Below are 19530 nucleotides of genomic sequence, written 5' to 3' on the forward strand. Positions count from 1 at the left end.
TTGGGTTGCACACTACACCCCTCAAGACTTTCAGTACGTAGTAAGCCAACTGTTAGTCCCGTCTGGTTTCCAATTTATTGTACCGTACCATCCCCAAGACAAATAATGTTGGGTGCATTAAAAGATAGAAGGGATAGACACCATGCAGTCTGTTATAGAGGTATCATGTAAATTTATTCTGTATGCTCCAACATAAGGCAGATACATAAAACTCTTTCCGAAATCAAAGCTGTTAAAACTGTTAAACAAATTTTCAGGATTATGGTTCAGTGTGTCTATAAATTTAAGGTTATACGATTTCATCAGATCATACGACGAAAAACAGGTTAAAAATTTGCTCAGGGTCATTGGCTGATCGCGGAACAAACATAAACAAGATCCCGACGAATCGAAAACCACCTTTGAACTTGATAAAATATGTTTTTCTTTATATAAATTAGGGTTTCACCTTGAATTTGAATAAATCATATTATATTTATTAAATTACATAATATTACGTTAAGTCTATACAGTTGGAGATAATGGCTTATCGATGAGTGATGACATGCAGTTTTTTATCAGCATTATAGTAAACAATCATACAAATTCAAGTTGTCGTCGAGTTATTGTAAAATATTATAATATAAAAATTAGTAAATCTGTCGTGACTTCCTTGTTGGATATCAAATCAAATCAAAATACGTTTATTCAATTTAAATGCGTTTTAGGGCATGCTTATGAATGTCAAAAACGTTTACAAAATTCGCGAAAGAGCAAGATTACGCCATCCGTTCGCTACAGATATATACATATTCGATATAGAAAATACCCAGTCTAGCCATAAGTTCTGTTACAAATGGAAATGTTTTTTTTTAAATGAAGTAATAAAATATTATTAAAGTCTCAGCAAAATAAAAAAAAAATATATTCTATTCGAAATGGCCACCTTTGGCTTTTATGCAGGCCTTTAATCTATTTGGCCACTATCTATGAAATTTCGCCACTGCTTGCTCCAAAGATTTTTTAAGATACTCAATGTCGCCGTGTCGTTTAGACCAGGCCATGTCCTCTAAATTGACCATAATTTGAAGTCTAAAGGGTCATCGGTATATTTTTAAAAAGTGTATTGCCGAGCGGTTTCAGAACATGACCCAAGACTGTATCTCGATACACTTTGGCTGAAGTTTTCACTCCTTTTTCACAAAAATGTAGTTTTGTGACTCCTTGATAAGACCCCCCAACAAACACTCACTGATGCAGGATGATGATCACGTTGTACCTTTCCGACCAGTTGAACAGCTTCTTTAGAACTGTACACTTTATTATTTTGTTTATTGTAGTGTTCTTCAATCGTGAATTTTTTTTCATCGGTAAACAGGAATTATCTGGTGCTGCTGCGTTTTGACCGATCTACTCTCTTTAATTGTAAGGATCGATTTAGGGCATATCCTGTATGTCGACGATAAGCACCGAGCTTTAGGTCTTCTTTTAATATACGCGACAGAGTTCTAGCGGGAATCTTCATTTGGTGCGATGAGATTTTTTGCTTCCTAATGGGGTTTCCACGAAATCTGTCTCTAACAGTTTTTGTACTTCTAACAGCACGCAGCCACTCCGATATTTTCTGGTCCTCGACAGACGAAGTGTCGTTGTATCTGTTGATAGTACGATATATGTACATACGGCTTATAACAAGCTTTTCAAGTGTCAGGAATGTAACTGACGGCTCCATACCCACTTTGTGCAAGGCAATCACTGCAATCCTATTTTCTTTAACACCCCATATTGTAATATGATATTGGACATGAAAGAATATGTGAAATGGCGCAAAATCGAAACAAGTTTTTAAAATAATATACGTATTCCAAATTCAAAATAATTTAAAGTTGAAAAAAAGAAAAGTTTTTATGTAACAGTATTTATGGCCAGACTAGTTATATATTTATAAAATGATACAAAAACTGCACTTTTCCTGATCAAACATTAACTAAATATTGTTTGTTGTGGGTTCATGGTAGACGCTGTATGGCTTACATAAAAATAAAAAATCCGATAATAAAAGACCGATATTTTTGGAACGAAGTTCCTTATCGCGCGTTGTGAAAGGGGGCTAGACGGAAAAAATTCTTACGAAAAGTTGTCACGACACTTTTGCTATTTGCTATTGTAATACACCGGTTCTCGTCCGATCACCGAAGTTAAGCAACGTCGGGCGAGTACTTGGATGGGTGACCGCCTGAGAACACCTCGTGATGTTGGCTTTTTTTTTTCGTCGTAAGATTGGTGTCGAGAAAATCTATCATACTGTTATGATACCAATTAACATAAAATTAATCGAAAGGAATTTCGTTCCATCCGGGTGTCCCTTGACACCTCTAAAGTTTTTTTTATTGATCTATTTAGAAATACATATGATTAGCATATAGGTAATTATGACATAATGTGAGAACTAAGATAAAAATATATCATGTTTAATTTTTTATCTGGTATGTTTGCCGCACCAACAAGTCGTTACATAATATTTTATTTTACGGATATCAAAGCACTTCGAGATAAAATAAAATAATAATAATAAATAAGAAAAAATAATTTCATTCTCACTTAGTTCACTGATCACAAAATAAACATAATTATAATTAAACTAGCCGACTAGACGAATTAAAATAAATTTTATGTTTCATTATTTTATTTTTTTTCATATTTTTATTATTCTTCTTTTTAACTTCCCGCTAAGAAAATTGAAATATTTCGAAAATCGAGTTTTTAACAGATGTTGACGTTTAGAGGTTCTAGGAAACCTCCCCGAATGTTTCCGCGGTAAAGTCCGTATGGATAAATTTTCATAAAAGTAAAACAGCAATAAAAAAATGAAGGTACGTTGGAATTAAAAAAATAAATAGCCATAAACCATCTAGGAAAAATTTCGCATCGAAATGTCGATACGATCAGTGGTTTAAGCGTGAAAGAGCCTCAAACGAACACCATTTTCTTTTTATATATATAGATTATTGTACGCGCATGACAATCAGTAAAGTTTTCATAGCTCTTAATAATTTGAAAATTCATCGGTATTTTGGTAAGTTTATTCGTAATAATATCAGGAAGATATTCATCAGTATTTTAGTGTTATTCTCCTGGGGAAAAATACTGGCAGACATAGTCCAGACATTAGATATTATAATAATAAAAATATTAAGTTTTCTTTTATTTAAAAAAAATATATTCCCTTGGTAGTAAATTATCCAACGGAATTTTTAATAAAAATATTTGACACATTCCTTTTATTTATTAGCTTTAAATATTGACATTAGTTCTAAGATACTTGTGGAAAACTTCAATGTTAGCAGACTTTTAATTTATCCTTTCTAAGAAACATTCAATTATTCAAGCTTTCCAATCGAGATGATTTTCCTAAGTTAACAAAGAGTGTTAAAGAATTAAAAAATAAAACATGAATTACACTACTTTTAATTTTTAATAATATTCTATATGAATACCGTCGTACTACGTTATCATGCATGTGAAGTCGTGGGGATAATCTAGTAATGTTAAATAGTTTTAAAGTAATGTATTCGAAGGTTGACTTCTGGCAATAGCTTTGTTGAAGGTGAATCTAAATATTATATTCGAACAGCGCAACTGATTGGACCGGTTGTGTTTCTGAAATCTTGACGACAATAATCGTAAGTATTTTTTATATGATATAGACGAACACAAAAGCGATAACTGTGTTCACTTTGAAATATTACAGACTATATTACTTGGCTATTTTCAATTAATATGAAATACAAATTAACATATATTTTCATCATACTGTCATAAATTAAGTGTGTATAAAAGCAATATATTCAATTTTTTTTTGTTTTGACTTGGAAATAACTTCTTTAATAAACAATAAATTGCAGTAAATCTGCTTGGGCATAGTTAGATTTTTTGCTTTGACGTAATGGACTAATAAAAAATCTTTATGCATATTTTGAATTAAATTTACGTTAATTTGATAAAATAAATATTGATAAATGTACTGTTAATTTTAGTAAATTAAATCAAGATATCGCACAATAATCTAGTTTTAGTAAAACAGCCTTGCGATTCTGTAACTAATGAAACGTAAAATGACTGCTTTACGACTGATTTGAGCGCGATTTGAGCGCTGTGAGAGTTCGAAAAGTGAGTTACAGAATCGCAAGGCAGTACGCATAAAGTGGTCCGTTACGTGATACGTCACTATATTCAAGTAGCTGTAATTCTTAAACTATGTGTAAATCTGACAAAAGAAGCACTAATCTTTCATTATAATACAAAATAATTTATGAAATCCTTTTTATTTCAATGCAATTTGACTAATTTAGTCCATAACGTCACTTTCATGTCTTTATTTTTTCTTTAATCAGTTAAAAATATTTAACTGATAAAATTTATTATTATAATTATTTTATTTTATAAAAAACCTAGAATATAGGCTTTAAATGTTGTTTTATAATGGTATCAATCGCTTATACGAGTACTGGGAATAAATAAGGCGCAACTGCGTCAAAAAAAAATCTTTAACTTTTTCGTATAAAAAGTCTAAAGGGTCCACGGTATATTTTTAAAAAGGGTATTGCCGAGAGGTTTCAGAACATGACCCAAGACTGTATCTTGATACACTTTGGCTGAAGTATTCACTCCTTTTTCACAAAAATGTAGTTTTGTGTTCAGTTTTTGTACTTCTAACAGCACGCAGCCGCTCCGATTTTTTCTGGTCTTCGACAGACGAAGTGTCGTTGTATCTGTTGATAGTACGATATATGTACATACTGCTTACACCAAGCTTTTATTTGATAATGGACATGAAAGAATATGTGAAATGGCGCAAAATCGAAAGAAGTTTTTAAAATAATATACGTATTCCAAATTCAAAATAATTAAAAAGTTGAAAAAAAGGAAAGTTTTTATGTAACAGTATTTATGACCAGACTAGTTATATATTTATAAAATGATACAAAAACTGCACTTTTCCTGATCAAACAAAATACCATTAGATAAAAAATAAAACACCGATATTTTTTTATTGATCTATTTAGAAATACATATGATTAGCATATAGGTAATTATGACATAATGTGAGAACTAAGATAAAAATATATTATGTTATATTTTTTTATCTGGTATGTTTGCCGTACCAACAAGTCGTTACATAATATTTTATTTTACGGATATCAAAGCACTTCGAGATAAAATTAATTTCAGTCTTACTTTGAGGTTCATACAGTTCACTGATCTCAAAATAAATATAATTATCATTAAATTATTGTACGCGTATGACAAGGAGTAAAGTATTTATAGCTCTTAATAATTTGAAAATTCAACGGTATTTTGGTAAGTTTATTCGTAATAATATCAGGAAGATATTCATCAGTATTTTAGTGTTATTCTCCAGGGGAAAAAATACTGGCAGACATAGATATTATAATAATTCAAACAGTATTATAATAATATCTTCTTTATTTAAAAAAATAGAAGTTATTTTTTTTAATATATGACGTGCGCGGAAGTGCGCATTGAGTTATTAATAAAATCTCTTTGCTTGAAATTTTTTGGGACGGTACTGGTAAATTGAGACCCTGAGAGAAGCATCAGGGGTTCATACTCCTCTATATGCTACAGTTGCGTCGGTAATAGTTCAAGCAAGGTAGAACTAAGATTAACGACGACCCCTACACAAGACGAACCACCTCGGTAATGACTGAACAAATGATTAATTAAAAAAAACATTGTTCATCATTACTGTCTGTTTATCAATCTAGAATTGCGATGGTTGTCAGTAAAGAAGCTGGCTTGAAATTGATTGAACATCCTCCATATTCTCCGGTAGGAGCTAGGATACCTAGCTAGTTTTTTCCACCTATTTCCGCGGTTAAAAGAACTTCTCAGCTGCCATATATTTGAAGATGACATAGTCGCTGTGGTACGTGCGGTGCGTACGATGTTTAGGGGATCAGGAAGAAGATTTTTAATAAAATATAATTGCTTCGTACTACGTATTTCAAAGAAATTAAAATTACGTATCAAAATTTATTACTAGTCAATATTTAATAACTTTTCAAATGTATAATTACCTTTTATTGACAATTTTAATAAATCATTTCAGATGGCTTGGTTGGTTTGGTTTACGGGATTAGCCGTCTTGTCTGCAGTTCAGCCATATAAAATATTAGTACCCATTATCTTACCCGGAAAAAGTCATGGTATCTTGGGTGAAGGTTTGGTCCGACACTTACTTAATGGAGGTCACGAGGTAAATTGTGTATTACAATTAATACATCATTACCATTAGACATTTTGAGTCCATTATCAACATTATACATAATAATAAGCAATAGCTTATCAAAGAAAACACAATAGAAAAATCCTGGAAATGATTTTTGTTTTATATGAAGGTAAAAATACATGTCTTCTACTGGGCACTCGCAAACTGTGGATACGGTTACAGTTATTATTAACTATTACAAACCTAACCTACATATACATACTAAAATACATCAAGTAATCTCAGGACATTTAAATGGACAATGTTTTACATACCGACAGAAAAATTTGTGAGCTTCATAGCCTATATATAAACCCGAAAAATTAAAAGTATTTTTCTATGCCTTAATGATAATTGAGTTGTAGAGAAAAGTTATAACAAAAATAGTCAGCGACATCATATACAGTGTAACCTTTATATTATTAAATACTATACATAAAGCTGAAGCTTAAAATTGGTAGGTAATATAGTCCAGCGGCCTAGCGTACCGCAGAACCTCGATATAAGCATATTTTAATCAAGAGGGGTAATTATATATATGGGAATTGCAATTGCAGAATTCTCTTCTTTCATAAGGAATTGTGACATTTTAATTTCATAGGTAATGTGGCCCCAACCCACCCGCAATCTCGCCTACGGCCCAGCGCACAGCGCGACCTAGTATTATATAAAAACAATCTTCGGCACCTGTTTGTCTGTTCGCAATAAACTGAAAGAGAACCGCATGAAATTTTTGGGGTTTTCACCAATATCTAGATTCGATAAGGAAAAATTAAATGAAACTTAAGGTTTTTCGGGTCACAGTCTCCCGTGCTAAGCCGGGTGGGTATAAAATAAAATGAAGGGGTCTGTGTTGATATATTATGTTATTGATTGGGTTTTTCTTCAATATTTACAAAGCGTTCTTCATATTAAATATAAGGTACAAATTAAATATTTTAGGTAACATACATCACTCCATATCCACCAAAGCCGCAGAAAAATTTGACAGTCATCGATGTCAGCGAAAACATAAAAGGGATAACTGGTAGGTACTTTCAATGGTCCTCGTTATTAAACTATTAATAAAATGTATTTACAAAAATTAGTTCGCACTTACGACACTATAAAACAGAAAATACACTATTATAACATGTAAGTATATTTTACAATGATTTTTGGCGCATTTCATATTCTAAAACTGTTTCGTATAAATTGTCTAAATGTTATTTATTATAGCTATAATATGTATATTTATTTTAAGTTAAGTAAAATTGGCTGTGGAACTTATATTTCCAAAATCGACTAAAATATTTGTGATATTTACCGCGTGATAACATTTTAGAAACAACACCTAAATGTTTTAGCAAATTTGTTATAAAATATAGCCAGTCCCGCATAATTACTCGCAAATATTTCAAGTGATATTGGGTGCTCAGGAATCGTTATTTATTTATTTTATTTATTTATTTGCTCAACAGTATTTATTAAAAGGCTTTTGCTCAAAAGTTATCCGTAAACATACCCACCAAAAACAATATTATTTTACTTATTAATAAAAAATATTTGGTAGTAAACTTTATATGGGAAAAGTAAGTTATGCATTTCTTTATTATACAGGTGTGTGCGATGTAAAAAAAATGATGGATGGTGAGACAGAACTTCAATCTTTGTACATACTCATGGATATATTGGTGGAAATAGGCAGACTCACATACAAAAGTGATGTGATGCAAAAGTTTCTTAGTGATCATACCCAGAAATTCGACCTTATTATAGCAGAGTGGGTCTTCCATGACTTAAACGCTGGGTAAGTTTTTATATATTCTAAAACATCGTTTTCAAACCAAGCATTCGCATTTTAGTAAAAGTCGTATTGAAGTAAAGCTTAATAAGATATTTATGAAAGTATACGACACGCGGCAGAGATTATCTACTATCTATTGCTTTCGCTTATAGCAGAAGTCTGTTGGCAACAAACTTTTGGATGATAATAAGTGTAAGTGGTGGGTGATCTAGAACAAAACATATCTAAAGTTATGGAAATAGCTTTATTGTTAATATTTACTTTCAGAATCTCAGCGGTATACGATTGTCCGTTCATTTGGTTATCGTCTTTAGAACCTCATTGGATGGCTTTGAGGCTTATTGACGAAATGCCGAATCCTGCGTATGTCTCCCATTTATCGTCAAATAATGCTCCACCCTTCAATTTCTGGCAACGACTTGAGGAGCTAGGAAATCAAGTCTATGGATCTTGGCTGCATTACTTGTAAGTTAATACGAATAAGTTCTAGGAATAGTTTGCACTTATAGTACGAGATCCCGCTGCAGGATTGGTGCGCTCATCGACTATTTGTTTAAAACCAAATTTTTATGTTTATTTATAATTAAGAGAATATATATTTACTAGGGTGCCTATCAAAATTTGGCCGCCATTATTTTTAATTAAATTATTTTTAATTCATTTTTGGTAAAAAATTTCGTTCATGTATTATTTAAATAAAATAACGTCTACATCACGGTAATTAATATGAAGATTCTAAAAAACCACGGGTGCCGTTGCGCACCTGGCCGCACCTCTTTGCAGCCAGGTGTAAACAGGTATGATTTCGATAAATTTATACGTTTATAACCTATTTTTATGAATTATATGTCAAATTGAAGCTAATTTTTTTCTATTAATTATCATATAAAGTTGCTTAATTAAATCTGGCCGCAAATAAGGGCTACTGGCTGTTAAAGATAATAAATATTTAAGGTAGAGTGAAAGAGAGTTAGCGCGTAACATCATTTGTCAGACGAGGACAGCGATTGTCGGCTAAGCGACGCTTTTAAGCCATTGCGCATGCGTCGAATGTCAGTGTTCTGAAACTGAATACAGTAGAAGCTCGTTAAGTCGAACCTCGATAAGTCAAAAACCTCCAAATCTCGAAAAAATGTTTTGTTCCCTTCCCTTAAAACACCAAAACCTCCATTACTTGAAATCTTGACCCTCTGTTAATCGAAATAATCACCGAGTCCCTACAAGCCATTTTGGTACATATTTTTTGGCGTCTCCCTTGATGTTCGACTTATAGAGGTTCTACTGATGATAGATGCAACATTTTTATTCTAACATAAAAAACCACGCTGTTTTGGAGTTCGTAATAAACAACGTTTTATATTTACATTGTTATTTTATTTGTGCATCTAAAAATTATTATATTAATTAATGTAAAATAAAATTGATAAAGATGAAGTCGTGTTTTTTGTGTAACGAAAAAAGCAATGTACTCGACTTTAATAATGTATCATTCCAAAAGTGCACGCTAATGTTATTGTTTCGTCGTAAAAAAAATATAAACTTCAAAATTTATTATCATTTTAAAAAACCATTTAATATCATTAATATCTAATAGAGATATAATATTTAAGTTTGAATCATTCAAATAATTTGTAATTGGATTATTGCTTCATCAAAATGTTCAACAAATTGCTAACTAGACCGTCGATATTATATCAAATCAATATTAATTTTTTGTTGCAATTTTTAAATTTGTCATTTTGAAAAAAAATACATATTTTTTATAAGTCGTCTCTATTACTCCCCGGTGGTTGAGAACACTAACTTTCGACGCATGCGCAATGGCTTAAAAGCGTCGCTTAGCCTTACAATCGCTGTCCTCGTCTGAAAAATGATGTTACGCGCTAACTCTCTTTCACTCTACCTTAAATATTTATTATCTTTAACAGCCAGTAGCCCTTATTTGCGGCCAGATTTAATTAAGCAACTTTATATGATAATTAATAGAAAAAAATTTGCTTCAATTTGACATATAATTCATAAAAATAGGTTATAAACGTATAAATTTATCGAAATCATACCTGTTTACACCTGGCTGCAAAGAGGTGCGGCCAGATGCGCAACGGCACCCGTGATTTTTTAGAATCTTCATATTAATTACCGTGATGTAGACGTTATTTTATTTAAATAATAAATGAACGAAATTTTTTACCAAAAATCAATTAAAAATAATTTAATTAAAAATAATTGCGGCCAAATTTTGATAGGCACCCTAGTACATATATATTCTCTTAATTATAAATAAACATAAAAATTTGGTTTTAAACAAATAGTCGATGAGCGCACCAATCCTGCAGCGGGATCTTAGACCATTAAAATTTTCTTAGATTAAAAATACTTTGTTAATCATGTTCAATATAGGAAAGTCAATAAAGATGGTAGTCATACGGAACATATTTTGTTAAAATATATGTATAAATTAGGTGGGATGATAAGTTCGTAAACTAAATTTTTTTTTCTGCGGTTATTTGCAATCAGCCCTAAGGCTATGAGCAAATTTTTTCTGTGGTGCTATCATGTGGAGTGACTTCCCATTGGAAGCATCTACTCATCTTCTGTCTAGAGCTACTGCCGGTCTTCTAGCTCTAGAATATGGTGACGTTTTAGTCGACTCACATACTGTCTAATGGTGAGTTGGCGAGCAAGTTTGGGTTGTCATTCGGGTGACAGCTTAACCACTCTTTGTATTTGTAACCTAAAATAGAAAAAAAAATTTTTTATAGAATTTGATTTGATACGTGTGTCTTCGAGAGCGATACAACGATTATAGCGGTCATACAATTTTTCAATACCATTTTCAAACTACGATTTGTCTTTAGCCTCAAAATAGGCTTCAGTTTCGGCGATTATCTTTTCATCAGCGCAAAATTTCTGACCAGCTAACTCTCTTGGGGTCTGAGAACAGGATACAGTATTGATGACATTGTTACAAGTTAGCAGCTTAAAGAATATATTATAGTACGTGATTGTCTTTACGAGTTTTATCTAGCGTACTAAGTTGAGGCATCAGTTTTATTAAAGATATGTTTCTGTTATCGATAGTGAACGTATTCTCTCGTAGAGAGAATTTCCGAAGATATACATGACATTTAACAATTTTCTAATTCCAGTTACATCGCACCAAGAGAAAATGAACTATATGAACAATACCTTGTTCCCCACGTAAAAAGCCGAAACAAGCCTGTACCGAGTCTAAATGAATTGAGTTATAACGCATCCTTGATGTTTGGAAATTCGCACGTGTCCCTCGGTGAGGCAACGAGACTGCCTCAGAACTATATACCTATCGGTGGATATCATATTGAGACGGATGTCAAGCCATTGCCAGATGTAAGATCATGATTTTGGTTAAAAAATCCTACTTGCTTATAAAGAAACATTAGTCTACCTATATTGTGAGGTAGAGGACTTTATAAGATACATCACTTCGTAAGAAAATTCAAATCCAGCGATAAACCAAGCAAAGAAAACTTCTGGTTAGATTGCGGTCTATCTTCGCCTAAACGTTTTTTATTCTCTTGTAGGACTTAAAAAAACTTATGGACAATGCGGAACACGGTGTGATCTACTTTAGCTTGGGATCCAATTTGAGAAGTCAAGACCTTCCTGAGGCTGTAACGAGAGAAATTCTTCAAATGTTTGGTGAATTGAAGCAGACTGTCATATGGAAGTTTGAGACAGACTTACCAAACAAGCCTAAAAACGTACACGTTGTACACTGGGCGCCGCAGCAAAGTATTCTTGGTTAGTATTCTGTATGTCAATTTTGGGACCGTTCGATCTGAATCTTTAGCGCTGACGTAACTATGGACTGAAGTTGATTAATTATGATGTATTTTGAAGAAGTAACAAAAACTATAAACTCTAACAGTCAAAATTAAAACTAAAATAATTAATTTCTAATTGATAATTGGATACTTGTTTAGTTAGATATATGTAATAGAAAAATAATTAAAATAGCAGAAGATAATCTTTATGTAAATCTAAAACACAAGCAAATTAAAATCGGTACTCTCTACCAGAGGCAGAAAAATCTTATTAAAATTAGCATGTTCTTAATATTGTATCTTAGGAATTCTGTTACCAAGTATATAAATGCGTAATTTTTGGGTTATAGCTCATCCAAAAACCCTCTTCTTCATCTCTCACGGGGGTCTATTATCGACAACTGAGTCAGTTCATTTTGGAGTCCCAATGATTACAATCCCAGTCATGGTCGATCAGTTTGCGAATGCTGAGAGAGTGGTTAGAAAGGGCTTTGCTATTAAAGTGAACCTTTCTTATACAATGGTGAAGGATATACGAAATGCTATACAGGCAATGCTTGCTGATCCTACGTAAGTATTATGAAAAGACGTATTATAGTCATATTATATCTTTCCAATTCTTGGTCAGTTGCAGTTTCTCCTTTATCTGTTTAAATGTACAAATGATGAGACATGAATGAGACTTTTGATAAAGTATACAAGATTTGTTATTGTTTCCACGCAGATGTATGAGAGAATGGTGATGGAGAGAAATGTGTCTACCAAGCGAAGTGAGCTAGAAGTGAGCTACCAAGGGACATTTTTAATAGAAAATGCATTGGTACTCATAATTCTGATCGAATGAGAATGCGTGTATGTGTACCTATACGTGTAGGATGTCTCTGGTCATTGTTAGACGAAATTGTTTTTGTGCAGATATACAAAGACAGCAAAATCGCTGTCATTCATCTATCACCATAGACCTATATCGCCTGGGGAAGAAATCCGCCATTGGGTGGATCACGTAGTGAAGACTAATGGCGCATTGCATCTGAGATCACCGGCACTTCACGTGCCCTGGTACCAAAAGTTTTACATCGACCTACTCACTGTTATCCTAGTATCTCTCGTTGTTTTGATTTGTTTGGCTAAGAAATATACAGCAGGAGATAAAAATAAAAGTAAAAGAAATAAAAAGTATAACTAATATTAATAAGATGTAACTTTGTATTTATTTACATCAAATTTTAAATGTAAAACGGACGTGCATGTATATGAGGTTTTTTTTTTTGAAATCTTCATAAGAAAGAATATTTAAGAAATAAATTCCATTATTATTAAATTATCCAACATAATTTTTTAATAAAATATTTGACATTCGTTTCATGTATTAGCTTTAAATATTGACATATATTCTAAGATTAACTACGAGTACTTGTGGAAAACTACAATGTCAGCAGACTTCTCAATCTCCATTTTAATTGAACCTTTCCAAGAAACATCCAATAATCCAAGCTTTCCAATCGACATGATTTTGTTAACTTAATAAAGAGTTTTAATAAATAAAAAAATAAAACATGAATAAAAAGACATCATTGTTATTTTGTGTGTTTATGTGTGTGTGTTTTCGTTTGTAATAAATGTTATGTCTATGTTCACAATATTCTGTATGAATATCGTTGTACTACGTTATCATGCATGGGAAGTCGTGGACATTATCTAGTAGAGTATTATTTAAGTAATGTATTCGAAGATTGACTGTTTGTAATAGGTTAGTGGAAGGTCAATCTACATATATTCGAACAGCGCAATAGATTGGACCGGTTGTGTTTCTGAAAACTCGATAATAATCGTAAGTATTTTTTATATGACATAGACAAACACAATAGCGATAACTGTGTTCACTTTGAAATATTACAGACTGTATAGAACTAGACTATTTGCAATTAATATGAAATACAAATTAACATATACATATATAGAGTCATAAATAAAGTGTGTATAAAAGCAATTTATTCAAATAAACTTAATACAATGTGCTTTTTGAAAGCAATTTTTTTGTATGAACTTGGAAATAAGTTCTACCGAGAACCGACATGTAGGGCTATAGGTTTAAAACTTGTAATATAATATGGTCGTACATCTCAAGCTTCTATACTAAAGTATAACAAATATTATTATACATAACAAATGTTATTGTTTGGTTATTTTATTATCTATAGTCATCCATATTTACATTACTATTTGCTCATAATATTTTTAGATAATGGAGTTGTGGACAGTGTGCTTGTTGACCTTGGCTACGATCACCAACATTCAAGCTCATAAAATTTTAGTTGTAATTACCTTACCAGGGAAGAGTCATGGAATTCTAGGTGATGGTCTAATACGGCATTTACTAAAAGCAGGCCATGAGGTACTTAGAGAATTTTAAAGTAAACAATTATTTTAGAAATATTATGGTGTAGAAATAGGAAAAGTAGCGTAGCTTAAGTTCTGCAATAATCTGTGGTAAAATGTTTTGGTGGCATAAACTGATATTTGAATATGAATAAACTCACTTCATACGATGATTATATTATCAAACGTTTTTTTATAATTTTAGGTAACATTTATAACACCTTATCCACCAAAGCCACAGAAGAATCTAACGGTCATTGATGTTAGTGATAACAGTAAAGTTCTTGCTGGTAAGTTTGTGATAAAATTGAAGTGAATGGACATATAAAAGCTACTTTTACATTGTAAAGTGCACCGTAGCTCAGTTCAATAAAACCCCATAAATGAATAAAACTAATTAATTAATAAACCCCAAAAATAAATCACATGAACCCCAAGTATTAACGGAACAATCTAGGTAAAGATGGTTGTGAACATATTGGGTATAATATGTTCATAATCGCCTCCCCCGTAAGAGCACGTAATCAAACACACACACGTCCAATTAATCTCTTTTTTCGAGGTTTTTGAAGTGGATTTCTCATGATACGTGCATCCTAAATAGCATGGCATGACAACGAAGCAGAGATATAACCAGCCCCTAATTTTTAGAATAAATTTAAATTGCCTTAAAAGAAACAATCATTGCGTCAAGGTGTCTAATAAATAATGGCGACTGACATTTCTCAGCTAGCAAATAATGCTTGTGTACACTAATATTATACAGAGGAAATACATAAAATCTTTGTTTGCATTAAATATACTCTAAAACTAATGGACGGATTTGAATATTTCACCATTAGAATCTTGTTTCAATAGAGCAAAGTGATGTACTACAGCTATATAGAAGACATCAGTATCTTGGTAAAAGTCCGAGATACCGAATGTTTATATTTAATCAAATTAAGCCGGGATTGAGCGCTAGTAAATGATAAAATCAAGTAATGTTTTTCCTAACCTAAAGATTATTCTCTAAAGTGCACCAAACGAGTTAGGTACATGTTATAAACTCGTAAGTGGAAGTTTATTTACTCTATTCGAGTCGCACACAATGGAGTCTCTTTTAAAGCTTCTCTATATATCTGTGGCCATAGGTCAGAATATGATAAATGCATAAACATTACTTTGAACTTTTCATTGTCTGATGATTGATGTCTATGATATATGTATATGATTGACTAAAGTTTTACGATAGGTGGAGTGTTGAATATTCATAACATGATGAAGAAAGATGTTGATCTCCAATCTACATACATGTTGATGGATATTTGTACCGAAATTGGTAAAGCTACCTTAATGAACCCTTCTGTCCAGAAATTACTGAGTGATCGGAGTCAAAAATTCGACATTATTATAACTGAATGGCTATACCAGGAACTTTATGCAGGGTAATCATAATAATATTAATAGATTTTTAGATAACGTTACTTTATTTTTAATGTTTTTGATATTTTTATTTAGCCCCAAAGGAAACTTAAATTTACTAATTTGAAATTGCTCTTCGCAATTGCTGCAAATTTCTCTCATTTTCCTTAATTTCTTGAAATAATATAATATATTAGATTAATAATTTTTAATACGATACTTTAGTTTTGCCGCCGTCTTTAATTGTCCTTACATATGGTTCTCGTCCCTCGAGCCTCATTGGATGGTTTTGAGACTGATTGATGAAATGCCGAACCCTGCTTATGTGTCAGATAGCTCATCGAATTATGCTCCACCCCTGTCTTTTAAAGAGAGAATAGAAGAACTTATTAGCCAAGTACACGGACTGTGGTTATATTATTTGTAAGTATTTTTTTTAAAATTCGAATGGTACATTTGATTCTGCAATCAATGGTTCCAACCATTGATTGCAGAATTCCAATAACAGGCGCTGTGTGGGTTATTAATGTAAATTTTCTATATAATTACTATTTACTCGTTACTTAGGCGTAAGATCTTAATTAATTCCGGTTTCTTCACCTTTACAAATACCTTAACTTTTGGATTCTTTTGTAAGCAAGTTAAGGCAACATAGATATTAGTATATTGGTAGATGAAGAACTTCTTAAATTACACTTGGTTTTAAATTAGCGTGACGACAATATTTCAGATACATTACACCAAGAGAAAACCAGTATTATGAGACTTATATGGTACCTCATATTCGTAACAAAAGTAAACCCGTGCCGTCTCTCAGCGAGTTGAAACTAAATGCATCACTTATGTTGGGCAATTCTCATGTCTCCCTTGGCAGTGCTACTAGGTTGCCACAGAATTATATACCGATTGGAGGATATCATATTGAAGATGATGTGAAACCACTGCCTCAAGTACGTATATGTAAAGCAAGCAAAGTCATAGGAGTTTGAAATGTAATTGAAATATTGAAGGTGTTCTACCTTAAAGATAAAAATAATCTATGTAATTAAAAATGAATCGCAATCAAATATGTTGCAATCGCAATCGGATTCAAAATATGTTGCTAAGCAAAACTCTAAAGGTGCGTATCCATTTGAGGCAGACTCGGGGCGAGGCAGCCGCTCGATCCGAGGCCGCACAAGTGGAGACGCTGCCTCAACTTGAGGCACGCCGCGCCATGAGGCAAATTCGTTGCCGCGAGCCGAGCCATATTTCGTCGGTTTTTTTGGCACGCTCAAAGAAGCCTCAGCCCGAGCCGTGCACTTGGTGAAGACGGGCGTGTCGCCTCAGGTCGCAATGGACAACGAAACTGCAGTTAAATTAATAAAATTATACGAGTTCCATCGTGTTCTTTGGGATCCGTTAAATAATAACTATTACAACAAAAATGCTAAGCAAGAAGCGTGGAACGCAATTGGTCACATCCATGCTGAATTCTATTGCGATATAACTCTTTTATCCACCATCGATGCTTCCTCTTTTGTATATTTTTTGATGTATTCTCTTTTTGTTTATAATGTTAATGGCTATTAAAGCAGTAGCTACTCTACGCACGTCTGGTGTCATCGCGTTCTTACTTTACACTAGTTTCGGATCTAGGCGAGGCGACATGCCTCACCTTGATCCGCAACGTGCCTATGCCTCGGAGTGAGCAGCCTCCGTTTTCTTCAAGTTGAGGCTGCTCGGCCTGAGGCTGCTCTATTGGATACGCACCTTAAGACGCCAGGATCAATTCGAATATTTTTTTTTATTTATTCCTTGAACTCTGAGGAAGGTTTTTACGGAGAGTAAAATTTGAAAAAGATTAAAAGAAAAGTTGAATTTTTATCCGGAAAAGCGAACTGTCTCTATGTCATAGCAAACGTTCCATATATTTGTATTTTGCTACGAAAAAGGCAAAATATGGCACAACGAAGTTCACGGGGGCAGCTAGTAATGTAATAATAATGAGTGGTTTTTAAAAAGGAAATTTGTCGACATGATTTATATTTTAATTAATCTTTAATATAGCTTAAACTATAGATTGTTTTTAATGATTTGAAATTGAATGTTACCTTCGTTTTTCTATGCGTATTTATAAATATACTTCAATTGTTTATTCCAGGATCTACAAATGATAATGGATAGTGCAGGCCACGGCGTGATATACTTTAGCATGGGATCTAACTTGAGAAGTGAGGACCTCCCTGAAACTGTGACAAGAGGAATTCTGAAAGTGTTCGGTGGACTCAAACAGACTGTCATATGGAAGTTTGAGAAAGATTTACCTAATCGGCCTAAGAATGTTCATATCGTACACTGGGCTCCACAGCAAAGCATTCTTGGTAAGAAACAAACCGTAAAAAACAGGTTTTAGTAATTTTGGTAGCTTAATATTGATAACGTATACAATCCACTTTTTATGAATGTGTCTATTTACACATAAATAGGTTTTCTGTAAACCTTGAATAATTTAGCATTTGTTGAACAAAATTGTTTCAGCACATCCCAAAATTTTGTTCTTCATATCTCATGGTGGTCTTCTATCAACGACGGAAGCAGTTCACTTTGCAGTTCCTATGATCTGTATACCTGTTATGGTTGACCAATTTGCCAATGTGAACAGAGCTGTAAAGAAGGGATTCGCAATTAAAGTAGACCTTTCGTTTACTATGGATAAAGATTTGGAAATAGCCATTCATGAAATGCTAAGTAACCCCAAGTAGGTATTTCGTTTTGTGCTAAAATAGTAAGAATTTGTTAAATTATCTCTTATTAATTTTAATATATAATCCTTATATTCGTCTTTCAATCAAAAGGTGTTCAGAAACGAGACTTAGTTTGATTTGACTACGGTACGTTAAAAATGTATTGGATTTTGATATACGGGAGTCATCGTTTGCTCTCACCCTTAGTAAGCCCATTAATTTTATTTGTTCTTAGATTTTCTTGGCCATCCAAACTATTGTAACTATTGTATATAAATAAAAAGTAATTAATAATTATACAAATAATTGAATTAATAATGTGAATATAACAATGAAAGGTGATGGATTCACTTGAAGCTACCAATCTTTTCATTACAGATATACAGTAAAAGCCAAAGAATTATCATTTGTATACCACCATAGACCTGTACCGCCTGGTGATGAGATCCTGCACTGGGTGGATCACGTAGTGAAGACGAATGGTGCGGTGCATCTGAGATCACCGGCACTGGACATGCCCTGGTACCAGAAGTTATACCTCGACTTACTTGCTGTTGTCCTAGTATTTATTACAGCAATCACATTTATCATAAAAAGAGTTTTAGACTTAAATAAAAGCAAGAAAACTAAAACAAATTAAATAATGACAACTGTAATACAACATAGGGAATCTGTTTTGTTAAAAAATTAAATCTAGTAATCAAAATAAAAAAAATTCTTTAATCTAATGGTCCAATAATGTAGTAATACTTCAGTATTGTCGTGCAAAAATGTATGTTAAGTCTGTTTAACTCTAAAGTAGTAATTTAAAGATTCTTACCTTTCTCTATCTCTTACTGAAATCTCCAATAGCGACAGCGATACTAATCCTGACGTTTTTATATGCAAGTTCGATGTAGTTCTCTCATTAATCCCGTTACGATCGAGATCACTGTCAGTCTTGCTATTGGAAGTTTAATAACTAGAGTAAGAGCGCAGAGGAAAGCCTCGGCAAAGTGTAGCAAATTTATTTTTGTATTAAATAACATTAAGAACAAAAAGACTCTTTAGTCTATCTTTATCTATAGAGACTCCGTAAGTCGTAGTTAGTAAAATATAATGACGTCTCCCTTGGAATTCTCCGAAATAATAGCAATGAAATCCAAAATGAATGTTCGA

At 32.6% G+C, this 19530-nt stretch overlaps 2 protein-coding genes across 5 annotated transcripts; both read left to right on the forward strand.

Annotated features, from left to right (window-relative positions):
• The first annotated feature begins 2983 nt into the window (after window positions 1-2983).
• On the forward strand, window positions 2984-13072 carry LOC125053836 (UDP-glucosyltransferase 2-like). Of its 3 annotated transcripts, none has more exons than XM_047655418.1 (9): window positions 2984-3055; window positions 6113-6259; window positions 7214-7298; window positions 7871-8060; window positions 8325-8522; window positions 11207-11426; window positions 11621-11840; window positions 12214-12433; window positions 12779-13072. In XM_047655418.1, the coding sequence occupies exons 2-9, from the start codon at window positions 6113-6115 to the stop codon at window positions 13047-13049; spliced, it is 1551 nt and encodes a 516-aa protein (XP_047511374.1). In that variant the 5' UTR covers window positions 2984-3055; the 3' UTR covers window positions 13050-13072. The 3 variants fall into 3 exon arrangements, with proteins under 3 accessions (XP_047511374.1, XP_047511373.1, XP_047511372.1); XM_047655417.1 differs by lacking the exon at window positions 2984-3055 and adding an exon at window positions 3536-3662; XM_047655416.1 differs by lacking the exon at window positions 2984-3055 and adding an exon at window positions 5208-5340.
• Window positions 13073-13515: 443 nt separating this feature from the next.
• On the forward strand, window positions 13516-19100 carry LOC125053837 (UDP-glucosyltransferase 2-like). Of its 2 annotated transcripts, XM_047655419.1 has the most exons (9): window positions 13516-13694; window positions 14106-14258; window positions 14448-14532; window positions 15477-15669; window positions 15872-16069; window positions 16377-16596; window positions 17790-18009; window positions 18167-18386; window positions 18751-19100. In XM_047655419.1, the coding sequence occupies exons 2-9, from the start codon at window positions 14109-14111 to the stop codon at window positions 19010-19012; spliced, it is 1548 nt and encodes a 515-aa protein (XP_047511375.1). In that variant the 5' UTR covers window positions 13516-13694; window positions 14106-14108; the 3' UTR covers window positions 19013-19100. The 2 variants fall into 2 exon arrangements, with proteins under 2 accessions (XP_047511375.1, XP_047511376.1); XM_047655420.1 differs by lacking the exon at window positions 14106-14258 and having other exon boundaries at window positions 13518-13694.
• The last annotated feature ends 430 nt before the right edge of the window (window positions 19101-19530 follow it).

The sequence above is a fragment of the Pieris napi genome, chromosome 11 (genome assembly GCF_905475465.1).
Source record: "Pieris napi chromosome 11, ilPieNapi1.2, whole genome shotgun sequence".
Classification (NCBI taxonomy): Eukaryota; Metazoa; Arthropoda; class Insecta; order Lepidoptera; family Pieridae; genus Pieris; species Pieris napi.

Coding starts and splice junctions, on each gene's coding strand:
- LOC125053836 (XM_047655418.1), top strand. CDS start 6,113: ATGGCTTGGTTGGTTTGGTTTACGGGATTAGCCGTCTTGTCTGCAGTT. Junction 6,260..7,213: donor TACTTAATGGAGGTCACGAG/GTAAATTGTGTA, acceptor TAAATATTTTAG/GTAACATACATCACTCCATA. Junction 12,434..12,778: donor GCAATGCTTGCTGATCCTAC/GTAAGTATTATG, acceptor GTTTTTGTGCAG/ATATACAAAGACAGCAAAAT.
- LOC125053837 (XM_047655419.1), top strand. CDS start 14,109: ATGGAGTTGTGGACAGTGTGCTTGTTGACCTTGGCTACGATCACCAAC. Junction 16,070..16,376: donor GGACTGTGGTTATATTATTT/GTAAGTATTTTT, acceptor ACAATATTTCAG/ATACATTACACCAAGAGAAA. Junction 18,010..18,166: donor TCCACAGCAAAGCATTCTTG/GTAAGAAACAAA, acceptor AAATTGTTTCAG/CACATCCCAAAATTTTGTTC.